The 24,279-nt window shown below is 38.6% G+C and overlaps 1 protein-coding gene across 1 annotated transcript in view; it reads left to right on the forward strand.

Annotated features, from left to right (window-relative positions):
- The window catches only part of LOC109461859 (fibrillin-3-like), a 59,033-nt gene continuing 34,754 nt past the window's right edge, over positions 1–24,279 (forward strand). Inside the window, exons 1-34 of the mRNA XM_019758329.1 lie at positions 1–163; positions 1,554–1,589; positions 3,534–3,650; positions 4,078–4,185; positions 4,546–4,659; positions 5,528–5,641; positions 7,572–7,685; positions 8,268–8,381; positions 8,711–8,824; positions 9,144–9,257; positions 9,459–9,572; positions 9,771–9,884; positions 10,136–10,249; positions 10,388–10,501; positions 10,844–10,957; positions 12,552–12,665; positions 12,929–13,042; positions 13,845–13,958; positions 14,112–14,225; positions 14,441–14,554; positions 14,823–14,936; positions 15,272–15,385; positions 15,850–15,963; positions 16,433–16,546; positions 17,727–17,840; positions 18,154–18,267; positions 18,894–19,007; positions 19,418–19,531; positions 19,864–19,977; positions 20,291–20,404; positions 20,912–21,025; positions 21,313–21,426; positions 21,974–22,087; positions 22,540–22,653. Of these exons, the coding sequence (XP_019613888.1) occupies positions 31–163; positions 1,554–1,589; positions 3,534–3,650; positions 4,078–4,185; positions 4,546–4,659; positions 5,528–5,641; positions 7,572–7,685; positions 8,268–8,381; positions 8,711–8,824; positions 9,144–9,257; positions 9,459–9,572; positions 9,771–9,884; positions 10,136–10,249; positions 10,388–10,501; positions 10,844–10,957; positions 12,552–12,665; positions 12,929–13,042; positions 13,845–13,958; positions 14,112–14,225; positions 14,441–14,554; positions 14,823–14,936; positions 15,272–15,385; positions 15,850–15,963; positions 16,433–16,546; positions 17,727–17,840; positions 18,154–18,267; positions 18,894–19,007; positions 19,418–19,531; positions 19,864–19,977; positions 20,291–20,404; positions 20,912–21,025; positions 21,313–21,426; positions 21,974–22,087; positions 22,540–22,653 (3,814 nt within the window). The 5' untranslated portion in view covers positions 1–30. The remainder of the gene's footprint in view (positions 164–1,553; positions 1,590–3,533; positions 3,651–4,077; positions 4,186–4,545; positions 4,660–5,527; positions 5,642–7,571; positions 7,686–8,267; positions 8,382–8,710; positions 8,825–9,143; positions 9,258–9,458; positions 9,573–9,770; positions 9,885–10,135; positions 10,250–10,387; positions 10,502–10,843; positions 10,958–12,551; positions 12,666–12,928; positions 13,043–13,844; positions 13,959–14,111; positions 14,226–14,440; positions 14,555–14,822; positions 14,937–15,271; positions 15,386–15,849; positions 15,964–16,432; positions 16,547–17,726; positions 17,841–18,153; positions 18,268–18,893; positions 19,008–19,417; positions 19,532–19,863; positions 19,978–20,290; positions 20,405–20,911; positions 21,026–21,312; positions 21,427–21,973; positions 22,088–22,539; positions 22,654–24,279) is intronic.

The following is a 24,279-nucleotide window of genomic DNA, read 5'->3' on the forward strand; positions in this document are numbered from 1 at the left end:
CAGAACCCTTCCACGGGTTCTCTCCTTGGCATGAAGTCGAATCCCCTGTCTACTGTGAAAGTCGACTATGCCGTCACCAACCGGGGAGACCACTTCGAGACCGCCATCCGTATCATCACGCTTCTCATCCACCTGGGCTTCCTCGTGGGACTGTACATACAAGGTAGGACTCTACATATAAGGTAGGACTCTACATACAAGGTAGGACTCTACATACAAGGTAGGACTCTACACCTAATCTCCAAGCAGATCCCTTTCGGTGGCAAGTATCCATTAGCCAGAGAAGGTCGCCGGCAACGGTGGGGATAGCGACAAAAAACGACCATATATAAAAAGCTAACGATCATTTCCCCACAACCTCTGCTTGGAGAGTATCTACACCGTAATTTTAACTTAAGGAATATGCTTAAGTTCTACTCAAATGAGTACTGCTGTAATAGGTACGTTTAATGCATTAGACAAAGGCTCTAGATCATCCTGTTGGGGTTCTTGTGTCATAATCATTTGAAACATTTTCACATATCGTTCAAGGCAAACACTGAGATATATTTTGAGTGATATTGATTGTATGTTCATACACTTACTATTAGATACCCCAGGTCTAAGTGTAAAAGATCATTTATAGGCCAGAGGGATTCCTTGATGATACCGTTGGGTAGTTGTATTGTCTGCCTAGGACAAAGATACATAGTATGAATAGGACACTTTTAATATCTCTGATAAGTGCTATCTATGTATGCATGTAGTACATGTTGTATTTTCCAGTTACTGTGAAACGTCTCTAAAATCAGTACAGTCAGAAATCTATGTATTAAATCAGGGCAAGTCTCCATTCATATGTACGTGTTGCAATAGGTATTGGTCATTGATGCTGTATGTATAGTTTGTGTTTCTATGATTGTACCGTTGTTTTCAATGGGTGTAATACCTGAAAAATGACATTCATTCATTCATCCATTGTCTACCTACTTCATGAAATGCGCTTTGTGAAGGAATTTCATGTTCAGGCACGCGGAAAAATTAGTTGATAAATCACTTCATAATTACTCCCAGCAGAAATAGATTTTGTGGCTAGACTTGACTGAGGTCTGCGACATGTCAGTTGTCAATGCCCTTTTGTTATAAAAGACCGACGGCCTTGCCGTAAAGTTTGGTCGATAGTGTTGGCGTGTTTAAACCTTATTCATCAGCCAACCTTGTCCTCAGGCGACAGCTGATTCATAGTAGTTACAAAAGCAGTCGTAAATCAATCATGTAATGAGTTCAAGAACCTTTTTGTATTTCAAGATATCAAAGAGGCTTAACAAGCAGCACGACATAAAAAGCGTTTGCCGAATCTGAAAAAGATGACTTTGAGTACGTATTCCTGTTTTCATCCATAAATTTGTAAATCCATCCATCCGCCCATCCATCCATTCATTAATTCATTCAGCCATACATAATTTTACTCCAAAAATATATACATCACACATAAGTACAATGCCGTACTTTTGTACTTTACTACAATTTGTACCTTGTACTTACAGACGAATGGTATTTCTTCCAACTTTCAGTATGGCAAGCGTCAATGAGATTGTTCCAAAAACCACGTAAGTCCATATCTTTTTAAATAGCGTAATAATATCTCGTTGTGTAGTGGAAGGTAGCAATTTCAGATTTCAAAGATGTATTTGATATGGATATAACACATTAGGATCCAGTCACGAAGTGCAAAATCAGAATGTCAGATCACCTAATCGAAAATGACTTTGTTTCCGCAAGATCGGTTCCTCCTATTGTTATGAGATGACCTCGGAACAGCGTGAGCCGTCCCAGGGGAATATCTGCGTTTTATGACTTGTGAAGTTTCGTTTATCATTCCTGTTGGTAACCATGGTTACTAACAGCTTTTGTTGAACCTTCACGCGAACCGATGATCTTTTCTACATGATGGAGTACACTCGACTATACATCACATCAATTTGATAGTTTCATAAACAGTATCTCGCTGTTTAAGTGCACTTACATGTAAGTGGTATTGTTGTCAAGTCTTTGACTGATAATCCTGTTGTTTCGTTAACATCCCGTGTAAAGATTGATCTCATTCTGCGTTATCAATCTTGATCCAAAAGAGCAAAGACACCCCGGTGTTGCCATGTAGAAATCCAACTCTGACAGGACCTCTCCTTGGTGCTGAACTCACTATCACCAACTATTACATATATGTGATAGGACCTCTCCTTGGTACTGAACTCACTATCACCAACTATTACATATATGTGATTGGACCTCTCCTTGGTGCTGAACTCACTATCACCAACTATTACATATATGTGATTGGACCTCTCCTTGGTGCTGAACTCACTATCACCCCCAACTTTTACATATGGACCTCTCCTTGGTGCTGAACTGACTATCACCAGCAATAACATATCTGTGACAGGACCGGACAGCTTTTTGGTACTAAACCTGGCATCGCCAACTATAACATATCTGTGACTGAGCCTATTCTTTGTACTAAACTGGGCATCACTTATTATAACATGTATGTGACAGCACCTCTCCTTGGCACTGAACCAATTGTCACAAAGTATTACACATCTTTGACTAGTCCTCAACTTGGTGCTGACCTGGGTAACACTAACAATTACATTATCTGCAACCGGGCCTCTTATTGTTACTGAACTGAGCATCACTAACTATTACATATCTTTGACTGTACATCTCCTTGGTACTGAACACACTTTCACCACCTACAATTAAAAATATCCGTGACACAGGAATACTCCATCTAAATCCTTGGTACTAAACTGTTGGTCACCAACTATTACAAATCTACGACTGGACATCTCCTTGGTGCTGAACTCACTATCACCAACTATCAAATATCTGTGACAGGACCTCTCCTTGGTGCTGAATTTAGTATTACCAACTATTGCATATCTTTGACTGGACATCTCCTTGGTACTGAACTCACTATCACCACTTACAACATATTTGTGACGAGAATACTCCCTCTATATCCTTGGTACTAAACTGTTTGTCACCAACTATTACAAACTTATCACTGGACATCTCCTTGGTATTGAACTCACTATCACCAACTAAAACATATCTGTAACAGGATCTCTCCTTGGTGCTGAACTCACTATCACCTCCTATAACATTTCCGTGACAGGACATTTCCCTGGTACTAAACTCACTATCACTAACTTAACTATAACATAGATGTGACAGGACCTTTCCTTGGTACTGAACTGGGTATCAACGACTATTACATATATGTAACTGGACATCCCCTTGGAACTGAACTGCGTACCACTAACCATTACATACCTCGACCTCTCTTTGGTGCTTAACTCACTATCACCAACTACTAGTATTAAATATCTGTGACAGGATCTCTCCTTGGTACTGAACTTGCTATCGCTCATATATATCTTTTATTGTGTACTTTACATGTAGGCCATTCTGTGTATATGATAAATACATAGCCAGGTACACAAGTAAATTTTCGAGGTTGTTCTGTTCCCGCCTCCCCACCGCCCGTGTAGCGGACCCGTGCGCCCCTAACCCATGCCGGCATGACGGGCTGTGTTTGGAGGGACATAACGGGTACTACTGCGTCTGTAAGGAAGGATGGACCGGCAAGAACTGCACTTTGAACATAGGCAAGTCTCATCATGGGATTAATGACCGAAATATCACACACTATAAGAAGTATATACCCAGTTGTTTCGCTAATTTTAAACGTATATTAATAATAAAACATTTGCCATTTTTTAATTCTTGTCATGACTAATGATTAAAATTTTCGTGTAAAATGTCTCTAGGAGTGGTAATGTCGGTAAATCAGTCATGCATTCAAATATTGGATTTCATCTTTTACGTAATCAAAAATCTTCAAATCAAAAACGTTCGTTTTTAGGTATGTGGATTCACATATTTTCACATTTCGTACTTTTGGGGTTGAGATTGGATTTTCACGTTTTACAACATTAAAAATTTTTACCAAGCCCACTCATCTTTCTTGTCTTTTCATATGCGTGGTGTGAGTTCAGATAATTATATCAGCTTTGTTTCCTGCGACTGTTCCAGATGAGTGCGCGTCCTACCCGTGTGAAAATGGCGGCACGTGTCGGGACAGGATAGCAGGGTACATGTGCGACTGTGCAGACGGCTGGGACGGCATCCACTGTGAGATAAGTACGTCCTTATCCATACTTCATCTCAAGAAGAATAGGATTGTTTGATCTTGACAGATATCTATAATTATGATATTTGAAGACAATGGATAACATCGGGATACTTGAACATCTTCCCACGATACTACATCAATCCACTCTCACTTGTGTAAAGAAGAGATTACAATAGGCAAGTCTATTGCGCTTTAGATCGACAAGCGGTTATACTCTACGCCATCTGGGTAATCAGGACACAATAGTGAAAGGTCAAAGGTTCAAGCGTACTACGCCCTGATTATCCAAATAGTACTCGTGCAAAAGGCATAACCGACTGTCGATCTAGATCATTGTTGACAAAATGCGATCTTTCTATTCTCGACAGACATCGACGAATGTTTTTCCAACCCCTGTCAACACAACTCCACATGCCATGACGGTGTTGACGGTTACATGTGCGAGTGTGCGCCGGGATGGGAGGGTGTGCACTGCGAAAATAGTACGTATGGCCAGATATTGTCTCTGTACTACATGTGTAGTAATGTTACCTTTAAGTTAGTACTTGCCTTGACTTCATAACTGTTACTCCTGATATTGAATTCTACATATCTTTAAACCTTGTATAAAATGCGACATTAATTCACAAGTAGTTATCGTACAAGTTATCTTAGAGATAGACTTAAAGAATTACGTAACCATGGTCAACAACTACGTCACCAAAATGGCGACGATGCAGCAACAATCGCGTGAGCGGTGGTAGGTTTTCCCTTCTAGCGTTTTTCGTTTTGACCGGTTTGTAGCGTTACCTAGCGTAGTAGGTGAGTGTACTGTATCTCAGGATCTTCTGAGACCAAAAATTATTGTCGTATCTTCAAATTAAGTCGAGATATAGAGTGCGAAGTTGTGGAATGCATCCAAGGCTTCGGTAACTTAGTAAGTATAGTAGGGTTCCAACGTAAACAATCGCCACTACACTGCATTTGACGACATTTGAAGGTATAATTGATAATTCTGGGCTTTAAATTATCCTATCATACTCTGCCACATGATAAACTGAGTAAGGGTACACATTGAACTTTCTTTAAAAAATAATATGGACAATATAAGAGGAATTTGTAGACGAGCTATGCTTACATGAGACTATAGTACAGTAGGGGCATTGTCATTAGATAGCTTTAAACAATGTCTATAGATAGAAGTTCAAGGGTTAGGTGTAACATAGCCATTTGCCGCCGTGCCGCATGCCTGCAAAGCTGGTGTGTTATGCCGAAAGGCGGTTATACCAGCTTAAATACAGATAAAGATACTGAGAAACTTGTGAGTGGTGAGTGAATAGATGAATAACATTGAGCAACATTTTTGTCTAGATACTTTTGAATGTGGTTCGGACCCGTGTGAGAATGGGGCCACCTGCCATGATGAGGTGAACTACTACACCTGTGAGTGTGCACCTGGATGGGAAGGAACCCACTGTGAAATCAGTAAGTGCTTTATGTTTAACATTAATTCCTAGATTAATATCAAATTCCTTTATGAGATATTCACTGTCATTTTCTCTGCTACTGTATATCATTTTCCAAAACACTGTTCACTTTAGAAATTGTTTTAAACTTAGAATTCCCTATTGGATGTATGCAATATTTCATATCTAGGTTAAAGATTGTGTTTAATACACAACAGGCAAAGGACTTTTCCTGTTTTAAGGGAAGTAAATCTGAAGTTACCAGTGTTTTAGTCTTTCCAACTAGCTCTTTAATGAGATTGTATAAATGTGCATACATTGTGGTGCGGTGTCTTGGTGTCTTGAGACCAGTGAATACAAATAACATTAGTTTATTCCCAACAGATTCTCATTTATTAATTTTTGTTTCATATTTTGCATTGACAAGTTTTTATATTTTATAAAGTTTAGATATTTAGATTTTTGTTTGAATCTTCAACACAACACACAAACCACCGGCGCTCTCCTATTGGGGTCCAGCAAATCCTTTACTAGGGTATAGTTCAAGGTGCCCCTTACTTGAGTGTGTAGTGGCCAGGGTGCCGCTAGTATAGCACATTTTCAGCTATGCCAGGGCCTATTCCCACGATTTCTCGTGAGATCTCTTGTCATTTAACCCAGACCTGATGATATAGCAAGGTGAGTGAATCGACTGCCTGTTTTTGTGGTGATTTTGTAGCACCGCTGCAAACATCGCTTGCATTGCACACATCTAAAGCTGTGCCCCTGATTTGGTGACTAGTGTTGTAAGCTCAAGGCACACTTTAATATATTAGCTTGCAACGCTTGGGGGGCAAAAATAGCTGCCATTTTAACCCACTACACAAAATTAGGGACAACTAAAGAGGTGGGCAGATACAATCACTGCTTAGGGAGAAGCTATTTTCAATGGCATAAGTTTCTCAATTATCCGTAAGCCAAGGAAAGACAGCTTTGCTGGTGGTGCTTATTATTGATGTATGGTGTAGCAGCTGGTGGTTTGTGTGGTGTGTATTACTAAGTGATTCATACTCTTTATGTGCATTGAACTACATTCACTCAACTTGCTTTTACCATAAGGACTGATCCCACTTGCTGTTGATCTGACTAGCAATCTACATGTACAAAATGTATCTTACCTGCTCAAGTTAGCAAAATGACGTTCAAAGATGAAAAGTACAGTCATACTGTATGGTTTTTAGATTAAAAAAAAGCCTGCACAATAGTGAGATTTGGTATACTGGGGTATTCTGGAATTCGCATTGACTAGCTTAATCCCCATATATTTAGAAGTAAATGATTAGTTGGACGAAAGTTTTTTCACAGTTTCCTCAGAGAAAGCGACTACACCTTGTCATGTAGGTATTTGCCAGCATGAGACAAGTGCGATCAGTCACAATTTCTTCTTTAATGGACCTTACAAAAAGCAGTAACTTGATTTGTAGGGAGATATTTTCTAACCAAGTCTTCGTGTTAGACACGCATGAATGCGGGTCCAATCCGTGTGAAAATGGAGCCACCTGTCATGACCATGTGAACTACTACACCTGCGAGTGTGCACCTGGATGGGAAGGTGTTCACTGTGAAATTAGTAAGTCTGTATATCAGTTATACAATGTACTAGTATGTGCATCTTCCAGTGTCTAAACAAAGAAAAGTTTACTTGAAGATGCAGATTTCATTGTGATAAGATATGTGCAAAAATATATCATAGTCATCCAAACTTTTACTTGGTTTTGCCACAAGCATATATATACACAATATATGCCCCTAATAGTAATACCATTATGATATGTTCAAAGATGGTACTCGTAATCAAATATCATATACTGTTATAGTAGCATTTCACAAAGATTGGCTTTCAAGGCAGTTTTAGACTAGCTGTGTCAGCAACTGTTCACACCTGTCCTATTCCTTATTGATTTGTACAGACACCGCGGAATGTTCTTCCGGTCCATGTCAGAATAACGCGACTTGTCACGACCATGTCAACTACTACACTTGCGAGTGTGGGCCTGGATGGGAGGGAACACATTGTGAAATCAGTAAGGAGCCTTCTAACCAAGTATTGTGTAATTTTCGAGGAGAATATCATGCCTGCACACATTTCACATATCATACATTTTGAGCTGAATGTTATGCTAAAATTGTAGTTGGGTGAGTCTCGTGCTTTTGTGGTCAACTGCATTATGCTTTTTTGGAGTTTAAAGTGTCAGTTTGAATCTTGCTACGGACCTCTTATTAAAATCTGGGATATTTAGAAGGTTCCTTGTCCCTTGCCTCTAGACACAGACGAGTGTGCCTCGGGACCATGTGAAAACAATGCCACCTGTCATGATCATGTGAACTACTACACCTGTGAATGTGGGCCTGGATGGGAGGGAACGCATTGTGAAATCAGTAAGGAAATATTATTACACAGCAAGTCTCTAATATTTCTAAAATTATACCAGTTCTGATAAACTTTTAGATCAATTTGTCCAAAAGAGACAAGTGTTTTGGATCATCATGTTTCTATAACTCAATTTAGATTTTCACCATTTTGCTTTAAATTTGTCTTTTGTTTTCATCTCTTTGCACTTGCCACTACTTTTATTTTAATTTGTTCTTCTGGACAATCATTTCAGACACAGATGAATGCGCGTCTAACCCATGTCAAAATGGTGCCACATGTCACGATCACGTGAACCATTATACCTGCGAATGTGCTCCGGGATGGCAAAATACACATTGTGAAGAAAGTAAGTCGACAAAACTTTCTCACAAAATCAACCAGAGATGCTAGGATTTAACATTGTTGGCATATTCTGTATTGTAAATAAATTGTTCTTAAGTCAATGGAGTTTTGCAGTCTATCATTGACATTGTTAATTTTTTGCTGTCTGTTTGAAAATGGTAATGAGAATACTAAAGCTTGATAAGATTGTTTATACACTTTCTTATTTTAGTAGGTATTGAATATGACAGTATATTTCGGGAAAGACTTCAAGACCACAAAAAGTACAAATATACCGTTCTAGAGCTAAAAAAAACAAATTTGAAACAAAATCCCTGCACTCGAATGTTTCAGACACAGACGAGTGTTCATCCTCCCCCTGTCAAAACGGAGCGACATGCCACGACCATGTCAATTCCTACACCTGTGAGTGTGCTCCGGGTTGGCAAAACACACACTGCGAGGAAAGTAAGTTAGTTCTTCAAGTAATAAAAACCACAACAGTCACACATTGCTTCAACAACTGAAATAAAGTCTTGTTCTGAAATGACTTTTGTGCTATCTTTGTGTCTTTATTTTATGTTGATCATTAAAAAAACTTTGTCTCAAGGCACCAAGCACCATACTAAATGATTTGTAAGAAATGTTTCTTTTCATACTTTTTATTCTCTTGGAAAAGTTGTACTTAATGTTTTCGTAGAGGATTGGCATAATCCAAAATTGTAATATATCACATGGAATGATTTCATGGGTTTGATGCAATATCCTTTTCAATTTTTCTTTTTAGATACTTTTGAATGCGGGTCCAATCCGTGTGAAAATGGGGCCACCTGTCACGACCATGTGAACTACTACACCTGCGAGTGTGCGCCTGGATGGGAGGGAACCCACTGTGAAATCAGTAGGTTTTCTTAACATACATGTTCGTCTGTAACTCTGTTAACAACCGTTACTTAAAGCAATGCCACAAATGCTGAATATTGAGGTCTCATAACACAGCTGTGACGTACCAGTAACATACTGGTTTCATTGATACATGTAGCTGCTTGCGATCTAACATTTGTGATGAGCCATTTGTGATGTTTCTTTTTTACACTTTTAGACACAGATGAGTGTGCCTCCATCCCCTGTCAAAACAACGCCACCTGTCATGACTGGGTGAACTACTACACCTGCGAATGTGGGCCTGGCTGGGAAAACACCCACTGTGAAATCAGTGAGTTCGACAGTAACAAAATAAATAAACTCTCTTTTCCAGGCTAATCCTCTTTTCATAATCTATAAGGAGATAGATTTTTATGAATATTACCATTAAACTCAAGACACCAAGACAGGGTACACTTTTGTGAAAATCTAAAAATTGTTTCTGCTGGAAGAAGATTTTACAAACTTTTTCCCCGGTGATGAAACACAGACACAGATGAGTGTGCATCCGGACCATGTGAAAACAACGCCACCTGTCATGACTGGGTGAACTACTACACCTGTGAATGTGGGCCTGGATGGCATGGGGTCCATTGTGAAATAAGTAAGAACCTCTTAAAATCTTGTGTCAACTTGTACATTTCTAGATTATTGTTTGTAAGGTGCAATGAGAAATAAGAAAAATGCTCCATATTACTTTTCATAAAACTTATCTAATGTACTTCTCTATCAAGAAACTACTGATCTTGAGCTGTATTAAGTGCCCAGTATCTTACACTTAACTCTTTACTTGGACTGCTTATAGAAAGGTGGTGGCTTGAGAAATGTTGAACTTAATGTTATGTTTTCCTACAGATACAGATGAGTGCGCATCAGGACCATGTAAGAACAACGCCACCTGTCATGACCATGTGAACTACTACACCTGTGAATGTGGGCCTGGATGGCATGGGGTCCATTGTGAAATCAGTATGTTGTTATGTCTTAGACTAACATTGATTGTTTAAGAATGCCTGACTGGCTGGATTATATTCACTGAGATTTCTTTGAATGTGTGTTTTTAAGGACACCTGTTTTGTCCTTTCTAAAACTTAATTTATTTTACAGACACAGACGAGTGTGCATCAGACCCATGTCAGAACAACGCCACCTGTCATGACCATGTCAACTACTACACCTGTGAATGTGGGCCTGGTTGGGAGAGTGTCCATTGCGAGATCAGTATGTCACATTTGAGATCTTTCATAAGTTTTAAAGTGTCAGAAATTTATCACGTGTAATTTGATTCAGGATTTAGTAACTCTGGAGATTGTTTGAAATTAAAAGTCTCGAGATTGTTGGAAAAAAATCTCGAGATGATTTGATTAATTTTTAAAAAATCTTAAGATTGTTTCAAGTAATCTTGAGATAGTGCAGAAAATCTTAAGATAAGTTTTTCACAAAATATCAGCTACATTTGTATGTAACTATATGCTGCAAATGGCTAGAAACCTTTGTCAAAAGTGCAACAAATTTGTCTATTAGTAAGTTTAATCTCATGATGCTGTTTAATGTCTCTTGCAGACACTGATGAGTGTGCATCTGATCCATGTGAGAATGGGGCCACCTGCCATGACTGGGTGAACTACTACACCTGCGAGTGTGCACCTGGATGGGAGGGTGTTCACTGTGAAATCAGTAAGTGCCTGGCTAATGTGTTACACTATGGAGGCCTCAAGGAGGTAATTTTTTCACTGAACACTGCTAGCGCTGTGCAAAATATTTAGATAATTATGCTTTCGATATACTTCTACTGTTGACGTTGAGTGTTGTTTAACTCAGTCTCAAATATATCTGAAAATGAATATTTTAAGTAAGAAATACACTCAATAGAGTCTGTATTTCTTTAGGATATTTCCATGAACATATGTACTATGTATCATTCTGTATAGCTGGTATAACTAACCTTTGGCATAACATACTAGATTCGCAGGCACACTGAATGACTCGGTACACACATATTAATTACTATTATGTGTACCTCCTACTACATGTAGCAGAACTTCTAATTGTTGGTTGCTGAGAGCATCCTAAGTTTCATTTTTGAAGAGAAACTGAGAGATTGTTTTGTCGTGTATGAATGTCACCTTCTTTATGACCAATGTACTATTTGAGTTTGTACAAGCTTGGGTCCAGCAAAACTTTGAAAATGTACATGAATATTTGTTGTGGTGCTTTTTCGTAAAGATTTCGTAAAGCGTTTCAGAAACACATGATGGACATAGAGGTGTGCAAAAGGCAAAAAAGGTCAGATGGTTTCTTAGAATATTCACTTCACAAGGTTTTTCACTGCAGTGAGATGTGTAACTTGGTGACACATGGGTGACGTTACATGTCTTAGGCGGTTGGTAATCCATCTTGAGATTCATAACATCTTGGAAAATCTCTTACACCCTGGAATTGAAGGAAATGAAGTAACACACTTGTATCAGATTCTGTCCTTTTGGTTTCTAAATTCTATCATATTGTTTTTTTAAGTTTCATATGTCTGTTTTGTTTTCTTTATGATAATATGTTTTATGATTATCATAATGATTCTACTTCCTATTATTAATTAAGTGGTTTTCTTAGGTTTAATAGTTGAATAGAAATTATTATTTTCCTTTATTTTCTGGAAGAAATTAAGCTTTAGCTAAGAGTGAAGATGGAAGACCAATCGCAGAATACATGTACAACAATGCCTCTTTTGTCAGTTCTGCACACTGAACCAAGAAACATAAATTTCACTGACTCAAGCTTGTAGATTTTGTATCTACACTATGGGTACCTTGAGGCCTCACACTGACTTACTTACAGCATAACATAGAACCCACCATAGCACATTCTTGCTTTCAACAAAGTTATGTTGTGCATGCGATGTTCCCTTTCAGTGCTGTAAATTCTTTTGTCAATGCGTGCTATAACAGGGTCTGGCCACATCTTTTGGCCTACCCTATGTTTGAATGCCACAATACAATATTTTTGTATCCTCGTTTACAGATACCAACGAATGTGGTTCGAATCCCTGTCAGAACAATGCAACCTGTAATGACTTTGTGAACTACTACACCTGTAGTTGTGGGCCAGGATGGGAGGGAATCCACTGTGAAATAAGTAAGGTTTTAATTTTAGAACTCAAACCCAAAATATTTTTTATCTCTTTTCTGTCACATTGGAACTATTTGCTGTCTATTATTCTTTGAATTCACATTCACTATGTGAACTTTTTCTGTTCTCATTTTTCTGACATTAGACACAGACGAGTGTGCTTCAGACCCATGCCAAAATAACGCCACCTGCCATGACTGGGTGAACTACTACACCTGTGAATGTGGGCCTGGTTGGGAAGGAGTCCACTGTGAGATAGGTAAAGCAGTTTTTAAAACTAATGGTGACCTAAAGAGTATTGAATTTATTTACATTCTATGCTTGCCAAATAAACAAGAAGCAGGCCCCCCTGTTTTTTTGTTGTTGTTGTTGAGATAATACGTATCATTACTTGATTTATCTATTGTCAATACTTTTGAGACAAATCTATTTCTTGCAAAATGTTGATCATTACATAATTCTTAATTGTTGCATACCTACTACCCTCATCATTGAAATGTCTACAACTTAATTTGCATACAGATTCTGGAGAGTGTGGCTCGGATCCATGTCAGAATGGTGCCACCTGTCATGATGGCGTCAACTTCTACACCTGTGAGTGTGCACCTGGCTGGGAGGGTGTTCACTGTGAGACCAGTAAGTTGAAATGTTGAGTCTTAATGCAAGTCTGAAGCCTTGTTCATGTGAAGTTACCCAAACCACGATTTGGGTAACTCGCATTACTCACATCTGGTCCACGTGCCATACATTCCTTTCAAACCGTTCCCGATCACAATTCTCTGAAACTGCATTTATTGTTGTTTGATGAAAACTCAAAAGGTAGTGTGTTATAAATGTCAGAGGTCAACGACCTGCTTTCTGGTGCCCCCCTCCCAGCGTATCTCGGCCGAATGCCGACGTGGTCCCGCCAGAGGCGGTGAAGCTCGTCCTAGAATGGACATATTATTTGACCATTGCTGCTCTTTAAGTTGCTGCCACGTAAAACTTGGTATTGCATATAAATAAAGATATATCACCGCATAATCCATGACCGGGTGAAGTCACATTGAAATCACATTGTGCTCAGACGCAAATCGCGATGCGGGAAAACCGATTCAAAACAACCTCTAGAAGTGGCTTCGGATCGAGGCGCTTTCAATGTGATTTGGAGCATTCAGATGGGGCCACTTGAAACCTGCTTCGGGGTAAACCACATGTAAAGCGCCTTCACTGACTTCACATGAACACGGCCTGAGTCACCATTCTTCTCTTCAACAACCATCTTGAGCACCTACCACTTGACTTGATTTTTGGAAAGTCACAACAAAAAAAGGCCGCATTAAACTACAGGTCTCACTAACAGTAGCCAGTGTTCAGTTTGCCATCATCCTACAAAATTCAAATTATTGTCTCAGTTTTGTCTGTACTTATACCACACTTGTCTCTCTGATATTCATAGATACTGATGAGTGTGCATCTAGTCCGTGTCAAAACAACGCCACCTGCCATGACCATGTGAACTACTACACCTGTGAATGTGGTCCAGGCTGGGAAAGCACCCACTGTGAAATAAGTAAGATCCTCAAAATCATAAAATTTTAGTTTTATTGCTTTTGCTGATTTTGTGAATCCTTTTGTGTAAAACCAGCTACCTCTGTGGTAATTGAATCATAAATTTTGGTCAAGAATGTTCAAGAGGTTGAGAAAATATGAATTTTTGCCACAGATACGGATGAGTGTGCATCAGACCCATGTCAAAACAACGCCACCTGCCATGACTGGGTGAACTACTACACCTGTGAATGTGGACCTGGATGGGAGGGTGTTCACTGTGAGATCAGTAAGTATGAAAATTGTGCTTCTGTATGGCTCTGAATTGTATCTGATTTGTGGCAAATTATTGTCTCAGTTGACATATGTTCGCATCATTGCATGGATGCTCTCTGGCATTTCAAATAAATGTAACAGTAACTCTAACAGTATTCTGGTGATTTTGTGTTTTCTGTTTATTCACATGAGACAACGTTCTAAAATAGGTATAATTTCTTACTCCAGACACAGATGAGTGTGCTTCCATCCCATGTCAAAACAATGCGACATGTAACGACTGGGTCAACCAGTACAACTGTACATGCCAACCAGGATGGGAGAGTGTCCATTGTGAGATAAGTATGTTGCTTTTCATTTACTATGAATGCTGCTTTTCCTATGCAGATTGCATGCTACCATCTTTCCATGTATGTTGCATTTTCAGTAGAGAAAATATCTTGAACCCTTCAACCCAAAATGAAGTTTATCATTAATAGTTTTATGTGATTAATTGCTTTCTAATGGTCCTATCATAATTTGTGGCTAATTAGCAGAAGACTTAAAGCACACTTAGCTTATCACATGTACATGTATGTAGACACAAATTTAATTCTGATCTTTTTTTCAGACACCGATGAATGTGCATCAGATCCCTGCCAGAACAACGCCACCTGTCATGATGAAGTGAATCAGTACTGGTGTGAGTGTGGGCCTGGATGGAATGGAACTCACTGTGAAATCAGTAAGTTGAGCCTTTCTTAACATCCACCAAAACCATTGGAATTTTTACGCTAAAACAGTTCAAAAATATGAATGGGGCAAATCAAGGTAGTATAGCAGCAGAAACAAACAAATTTTTGTTGTTTATCATGTTTTATCTATAGATACACAGTCAACATTAATCAAAATTCAAAGTGTTGTATGCTTTCATGATATAACAAACGTTCAAATAACTATGACACATCTTATATTGCACAATTTAGAGCTATGTTTCACTTTTCTTTAACAAACTGACATGCTTCCTAGCTATGAAACATGCCCAAGTACTACTGTTTCGTGTGTTGTTGTTTTTTTCAGATGTGGATGAGTGTGTATCAGAGCCTTGCCAGAACAACGCCACCTGTCACGACCACGTCAACTACTACACCTGCGAGTGTGTGGGAGGGTGGAAGGGCATCAACTGTGATGACAGTACGTCGGTCTACCTTGTACAATATCAACTTAGAGCTGTCCTTGGTGCTGAAATAATGATGGCTTTAAGAGAAGATGAAAGTAGGTTTTGAAAGAGACAATTGGCAAAAAGCTACGTGTAACAACAACAAAAATGAAAAAGTGGAGAACCAATATAGAAAACAACATGATCAGTAATAGGATATATGTTAAAGCATAAAGGAATTCTAGATTTGGTCTTACAAGAGATGTGTATGCAAGAGATTTTATCCTTTCATGAAAGTTCATTTGTATTGGTAGTTACATGTTTAAGGTTAAAACTTTTGATCCAACACAAACAATAAAGAAATTCTCTCAGAGCTTTCGACCAGTCACTCTGGTCTTCCTCAGTAGACTGATCCAATGAGGTCTGTTTAGCCTTGGTTGTGATATTATTAACATGCATACCCATGTCCTGATTATTCAGATGCCATTCTGTAACACAGATAACGACGAGTGTGGGTCCAACCCGTGTCAGAACAACGCCACCTGCCATGATCTAGTGGATGCCTACAGATGTGAGTGTGGTCCTGGCTGGGCAGGAGTTCACTGTGAAATAGGTGAGTTTTCATGCAACTTAAAAAACTATGTTTTGGCCATCAAACATTTACATGAACACTAAAAGAACATTGATTAAGTCAACATTAGATGCAATATGCTTCTACATGGCCAGTCATTTCTTTTTTATGTTTACCGAAGGAAAACATATTGTTTTTACTCAGTTTCTTCCTCCTCCTCTTCTGTTCCAAATACTAACCTCTGACCTGGCCAATGACATGATTTGTTGACGTCTGTCACCATGGTGACTGGTGTTGGGTTACATAATGTTGCAATTTCATGGTCCGCTCTACTCCTGTCACTGACCATATACTCATAGTACATGTATGTGAGTGTGTTTGAGTAAAAATTAACAGGGCAGACCATGTCCGAAGGTAAACATTATGCATTTGCTTTGCAAATGTTACTTCTCTAGTTCATTGATGTCTTAATGACAATGTTACAGTTACTGTATCATTTTATTATTTTCAGATATCTTTGAGTGTGGCTCAGACCCTTGTCAGAACAACGCCACCTGTCATGACTGGGTGAACTACTACACCTGTGAATGTGCACCTGGATGGGAGGGTGTTCACTGTGAGATCAGTAAGTGACTTATTAAATTAATAGAATCTCTGCAAATCCATGTACATGCCAGAGTTGTCACGCATGCCCTTTACACACATTAGGAGTTAAAAACTGCATTTAGAAAAGTTCGCTTCCCAAAAATATCTTTCAAGTTATGGGATGATTCAAGTGTGAAAATGGCAAGGGTGCAAATGAAATATAAGCTGTGAATTTATGTTTGCAGAATTTGTTTTAAGCATTCAATTTGATGTCTTGGTGTCTATATACCTTGGGAGGAAAAGGGTGAAACAAACATACAAACACACGCACGCGTCTGTCATCAGTTGGGTCCAGCATATCTTGATGTATTGCGCATGAACAGAACTGTTTTGCTTCGCTTCGCTCTTGAACATCTAGGTGGTCCACTTTGTTCCTTGTTCCTACATGGCACTGTTGCTTCACACTTCGAAGATTCTCTTGAACAATTGTAGTACAAGCTAATCTTCAAGTGCTGAAGCAACATGTATTCAAATGGGGGAATTGAAGGAATAAAGTGGACATAAGGAATATTGGGATCCAGTACGGTAAAGTAGGGACTTCCAGCTGGAGGGAGGTAGGAGGGGGGTTGAAGGTAAGGTCTCTGATGTCATCCCATCTTACGGGTGTTGCATGCAGTTCTATCCATGCGCAATAGACCAATCCCGGCTGTCCGTCAAAATTTAATTAGCAGCTTGTTGTAATCAGCCAATAAGCATAGCTGTTGCTTCTTGCATCTGCTATTTTGCTTGTTCTTGCAAAGATCTGCTTTGAGCATTTCTATGGGTTTGCTTGAGTTGAATTAGGGGCAACGGGATTGGTCTATAAACTTTAAGATCCACGCTTTTTGACACTCCAAGGTGCAGCATATTTTGCTAACCGTAAATGCATTTTCTTCAAACAATATGCACTGCCATTTCAAGGAAAATACAAAATGTACAAAATGTGCCATTTTAGATGCTTTTAACTTTTTACTTTAAAAAGGCTATCATCACTTGCAAAGTTTTCATGATTTTTATCATTTTTCTTTCAAGCTTTCTTACTTGCTTGTCTGTCTTTTAGGTTCTGGTGGAGTGAAGGTGAAAAGGTGCAGGGTGGGCAAAAGAATGACAGCTTGAATAAAGAGGTGTTACCTTAATATAACGACAGGTTTTCTAAAATACTGTTATGACTTTCTTTTCAGATACAGACGAATGCTCATCAAACCCTTGTCAGAACAATGCCACCTGTCATGACTGGGTGAACTACTACACCTGTGAATGTGGGCCTGGATGGGAGGGTGTTCACTGTGAAATTGGTCAGTATAGCTCACTCTCCAACTGTCTTTTGTTTTTTTAGCAGATTTTGGGGCAGCATAAAAGTTCATCTGTGTTGGTAGGAGTTATTATGAAGCAAGCCTAAACCGTAATTTCCAACACGAAATGTTGGATTTTTGACTGTACAACTCCAGTCATTGTCATGTCCAATTCCTTGTGTTAGAAGTCACAATTGCACAGGATAGTCTTGCTTCATAATGTGATTTTATGTGCAGTACAGAAGTCATTAAAAGTTGGTTAGATCCCATAGAAAAGCTCTGATTCACACAATTTCATGTCTTTGTTCAAATGAAGATACCTACGAATGCGGATCCGACCCATGTCAGAACAGCGCCACCTGCCATGACTGGGTGAACTACTACACCTGCGAATGTGCACCTGGTTGGGAGGGTGTTCACTGTGAAATAAGTAAGTCCTATTGTACAGATCACATTGCACAACTGTTTACGATTTAAGCTGGAACATTCAAATCTGTTCAGCATTTAAACCATGGAGTGTTGCAAGCAAATTGAAACACTTTATCTAGTAGAAGGCACTGATATTTGTTCTTTTTTACTGCTGATTGTTTTTCTTACTGACAATGTCATTATCTTTGATAGTTGATGTTTTCTAAGTACATAATGCCAAATTTAACATCAAGAATACTACATGTACCTTTGGTCTAATATGGTCTTAACTCACCCAACTAGTTCCACCCCTCAGAACTTTTAAGCATTCCACTAGATTTTCCACTAGCTCACACAACTTCACCGTCCAAATTCCTTGTTCGAAATCTTTTTACAGTCAGTGACAGTTTCTTTCGCCAAGCTTTGGAATTCCCTCCCTGACAAGTGTTTCCCACCAACCTACAATCTACAGGCTTTCAAATCAAACGTTCACCGCCATCTCTTGACATAGCTATGTTTCTCTCATATTTCTAGTTCAGTGCCGAGAAGTGGTCGTATAGGCCTTGCATTGAACCACTCCATTAAAAAAATGGGGTCTTACAGTAACTTTGGTGTAGAAAATTATTCATGATATGTTTGTTTTTTCAGATACTGATGAGTGTGCATCAGACCCATGTCAGAACAATGCCACCTGTCATGACTACATCAATTTTTACACTTGCGAGTGTGCCCCTGGATGGCAGGATGTCCACTGTCAAACTAGTAAGTCATTCTTTCATGCAGTGTTTGAGTTTTATTTAGATCCACAATTAGCCTCATAAGAGGCTATTCTTCCTGTCGTCTACACATTCATATTTACATACATGTATGACACATGTACAAAAACATTACAATGTTAACAGTACATATATATAGCAAACTTAACACTATTCCTTAAATACACTATTTACAGTCCAGTACTTTGCTAGTTGCCGCCTGTGTTATTCCACAATTGTGACATTCTGTACAGAAAGTGCCTTTTCTGAGAGTTGGATTTTGGTTTTGGTAGTCTGATTTTGTTTGAGAGAACTCAATAATGCTGGCAAGGGTTTTCTTTGGAATTCACGCCTCTGAATCCTAGACTTGTGATATTGCCAATACATCTCTGTATCATGTGACTGTAAATATTTCAGACACAGATGAGTGTGCTTCAGGACCATGTGAAAACAACGCCACCTGTCATGACTGGGTGAACTACTACACCTGTGAATGTGGGCCTGGATGGAATGGCACCCACTGTGAAACAAGTAATTTCCATCAATTTTTTTATTCTCTTATTGTATGAAACAACAGGTTAATTCTACTTTGCAGCTTATCAAAGAATATTAACCTGATAATATTCTGGATTATGATTTTACTAGATGATTTATGTAAATCTCTATTTTTTTTGTTTTATCTCTTTAGTTTTGAAAAATCTAGGTATAGCTTTTAGTCTGTGCTGGATTCCCCCACTTAAATGTCATTGCTAAACAAATGCAAGATATTCTGTGGTTTGGTTTCTGAAGGTCCTACCTCTTCCATTCTACACCAGAAATGCATTGTGTTCAAATGCTTACAGATGTGTGAAATCCCAATACAGATATCAATGAGTGTGCATCCAACCCATGTCAGAATAACGCCACCTGCCACGACTTTGTGAACTACTACACCTGCGAATGTGCACCTGGATGGGAGGGTGTTCACTGTGAAATCAGTATGTATCGTAGAATGTAACAGTTACATCATGTGTTGTTCATAGAACCAGAAAATAAGTACATTGTGAATGATAACTGTCTAGTAGGCAAACATAACAGAAGATACAGTTTTCTTAACTCACTTTCAAATTAATATATTACAACACTTTGAATTTATTTCTTGGAGGTATTTTTTGTGATCAATGACCAAAACAAAATCCCCCCAAAACTCAAGATGTTAAATATAGTGAGAGATAATCAGAAACGAATTTCTGCAGGTCTCTTCAAAAACTGCAATTGTTTAGATTGTCTTTCACCACGTTTCTTTTACAGATACAGATGAGTGTGCTTCAGACCCATGTCAAAACAACGCCACCTGCCATGACTGGGTGAACTACTACACCTGTGAGTGTGCACCTGGATGGAACGGCACCCATTGTGAAACAAGTATGTATTGTCACAAGCTGTGTAGCTTATATTATCATGAAAGTTCATCTGTGTTGGTAGTTATATGTTTAAACTAAAGTTAAAACTTTTGGTCCAACACAAAAAAGTTCTCTCACCTAGAGCTTTTGACCAGTCACTCTGGTCCTCCTCAGTAGACTGACCCAGTGTTGACGTCACACTTCAAAGAAGCCATGTGACAAGCTTCACTGGGTGGAAAGCTCTAGGTATGAGAACTTTTTTGCGTTGGACCAAAAGTTTTAACTTTAAACCTGTGCAGTTTGTATTGGGATTATATGTATGCAACGGTAGATCATAGTTATCTGTAATTATCATTAAAAACCCTTTTTTGTGAATAATACAACCTCCCTTTGAATTAAGATTCGGTCTAAATATAAAGTAGCCAAATTGATACACATGGGTAAAGCTTGACACTATGTGTTAACATTACACTTTTGTGCTTTGCAAGTCATTGAATATACCATGATACATACAATGACTGTTTTCCAGATATTGATGAATGTGCATCTGATCCGTGTCTGTACAATGCCACTTGCCACGATGAGGTCAACTATTACCGGTGTGAGTGTGCGCCTGGATGGGATGGACTGTATTGTGAAATAAGTAAGATGTTTTCAACTTTAATTATTTCATGCATGTCCTTAATTCAGTTTAATTTCCAGTAAATGTTTTTACATCTCAATTTCAATTTTTACTATCAACCATCTAGGTTTTACTGGGCCAAACAGCATTTTAAAAGAAACTGTTACTAATCATAAGTCACTGACAAAAAGTAATGGATGCTACATGAAATGTCTGACAGTTTTGAAAATGTATCCAGTTGACTGAGTAACAATTTCCATGTATTATTACTAATGATATTGTATGTTTGTGGGTTTTTCTTTCTTCAGACATAAATGAGTGTGAGTCTGACCCATGTCAGAACAATGCCACCTGTCATGACCATGTCAACTACTACACCTGCGAGTGTGTGGGAGGGTGGAGAGGAATCAACTGTGATGACAGTATGTCGTGCTTTCTTGTGCTTTCAACTTAGAGCTGCTCCTATCCTTGGTGCTGAAATAATGGTGGCCTTAACATGGCTTTCCTCACCCTGCCTCACACTTGCTATGCTATTCTTGATGCTAATAGACATCTGTTTAGCTACTATGATAGAGATGTCTACCTACTATGATAGACATTCTTGATGCTGATAGACATCTTTTTGGCTACTTTAAGTGCCTTTTGGCATAACACACCAGCTTCTGTACCTGTATAGCCAGTATAACCGCTCTTTTGCGAAACACACCAGCTACACCGAACAACTTATTACACTTAGCCTTTGCACATCTAACTCTAAACATTGTTTGAAGCTATCAAGTGATAATGCCCCTACTGTATTTGGTGGCAGCAAGTTCCACTCTACAATAGTTCTCAGGATATTCATGTAGAAAATGCAGTAAAGTGGTGGCATTCCTGTCCTTAGTGCTGAAATAAAGGTATGTATAAGTAGATATAATATGGCCTCCAAAGACTTAACCTACATCTTTTTTTTACCTACTTCTTCCATAGATACCAACGAGTGTGACTCTAACCCCTGCCAAAACAACGCCACCTGCCAAGATGAGGTGAACCAGTACACATGTCTGTGCAGCCCTGGGTGGGAGGGCACACACTGTGAAACAAGTAAGATACTCGGATATTGGAGTTTTCTTTTACACAACCAGTAAAGACTCTCACCTCCTTGTCTTTTGATATCTATCAGACATCTTCCTCAGAGCGTCTGACTGGAGTACTGCTTCTTGCAGGTATTGGTAGCTGATTTAGGTCTAAAAGAAACTCCAATACCCAATGTTCTATCAGCCTGATGAATTGTTTTCGGAAGTAAAATCCTTATTTATTGATAACCTTCTAACATTTTGATACCATGTCATATATTGTATGTATACAATTTATATTTTAGGCTGGGTTTTAGCAGACATAGGTAAATTCCAGTTTTACCCATTCAAAATACAGATTTCACCTGTTTTCATCCATGATAATAAAATGCTTGTCCCTTCAGTTAGAGTTTACTGAAGCTAGATATCTTTTAGGATAGGTTAATTGTGGGGAATTCAGTTTATATTTCTCTGTTACAGATACCAACGAATGCATGTCAGATCCATGTCAAAACAACGCCACCTGCCATGACTGGGTGAACTACTACACCTGTGAATGTGGACCTGGATGGGAGGGTGTTCACTGTGAAATAAGTAGGTGTTGCCAAACATTCAATAAGCTACATTAACATTTTGAAGTCTGAATGATGTGTGATGACATTATTTATGAACACTAGTTATTACCATGTTTCTTGATGTCTTGGTGTCCTTTTTATACATGGGTACATAGTGATCATAAATGCTTTAATCTTAACATGCAATATCATACAAACAAGTCAGTACAATTTATGACATAACCTTAAAGCCATGTTGGAGCATACTATAAAACAGAAAAGAAGAAAAAATAGAACTCAATGTGGACACAAATGGCATGTAATAGACTCAACCAATTGAAAGTTATTTGTTTAAGAACACAGTCACAGTGACTGTTCTTTTTAGAACTCCAACATGGCCAGTAGGTTTTAGGTTACAATAGGTGTAAGTCACATGATTGTTGTTTCTCATGTTGGGTCCAGCAAAGCGTTGCCATACTGTATCACAACATAATATGTGTGTGCAAATACACGGTGTCAGCAATGTTAGTAGATTTGCTTCATTATAAGCTATTTGGGTAAAGTTCAGCAGGTGGAGAAAAGGAATTCTTGTTGGGTAAGCTGGAAAACCGTTAAATGTTCTGGGTGGTAAAAGCACTGACTTGCATGGTAGTGGGTGTGCATAGGGTCTATTGTCTGTGTAGGAACACGGTGAGTAGGTCACTAAATAATTAATTGTGTTAATGATGACATTTGTATGACAAATTGTGCCACTGGTTTATAAACAATATGTATGAAGAATCTTGTTCAAATTCCATTGTGAAGAATGTAACCTTAAAGTCAAAATTGGCAGACTTGAAAGTAAGAATCATACAAATGTCAAACATCTAAACACCAAGTACGAAGTAAAATTTACTTAAGGTATTAAGTATGAGATGTGTGTGGTGTGTACTTTTTTTTACAAAAACTCACTGAATGTTATGAATACCTTTCTTGCTAAGGAATACAAGTAGTTGTTACAGTAGAAACTCTTGCTGTCTGCTTCTTACACGCTTTGCTGGACCTGCTTGTCTCACGTAGTACTGTAGTGTAGAGTATACCCAACTAGCATGTCTTACACTACAGGTCTGACTTGAAATGTACAGAATAGCATTGTCTGGGACATTTGCCTGCTTCTTTTGTATTGTGTGCGCATGCTATTTTGTCTCCAAAATGCTAAAGAAAATTAGAATTTCAAACCCCAATCACTGCCCTAGTCCTGTATACTGTATAATAAACTGTATCATATGGGAAGGGTTGAATTTTGAAGATACCTAAAATTTCAAAGATACCTAAAATCGTCTTGTCAGTATGGCTTTCCCTATTATCATGAAACATGCATTTCTGGGAACAGGTCATGTGAGCAATATAAAGAATACTGGCTGATGTCCTGCATTGTTCACATTCTAACTAAAGGTTTTGAACTTTGGTGGGTGTTGTACACAGGGTGGTCACCTCTCTATCTCTGAGCAACAATGTATGATCTAACTTTCTTCTTTTCCATTCTATGGGTGTTACTAATATAACATCACACAAGAATGTGCATGTAACATGATAACTTCTTGGTGATATTCCCAGTCATATCATAGTATAAAAGATACAGTTTTATCAAATAAGTTGTCTCACAGTTCCACCTGCACATGTACTG

This window comes from Branchiostoma belcheri, unplaced genomic scaffold, assembly GCF_001625305.1.
Source record: "Branchiostoma belcheri isolate BF01 breed outbred unplaced genomic scaffold, Haploidv18h27 scaffold97, whole genome shotgun sequence".
NCBI classification, from domain to species: Eukaryota; Metazoa; Chordata; class Leptocardii; order Amphioxiformes; family Branchiostomatidae; genus Branchiostoma; species Branchiostoma belcheri.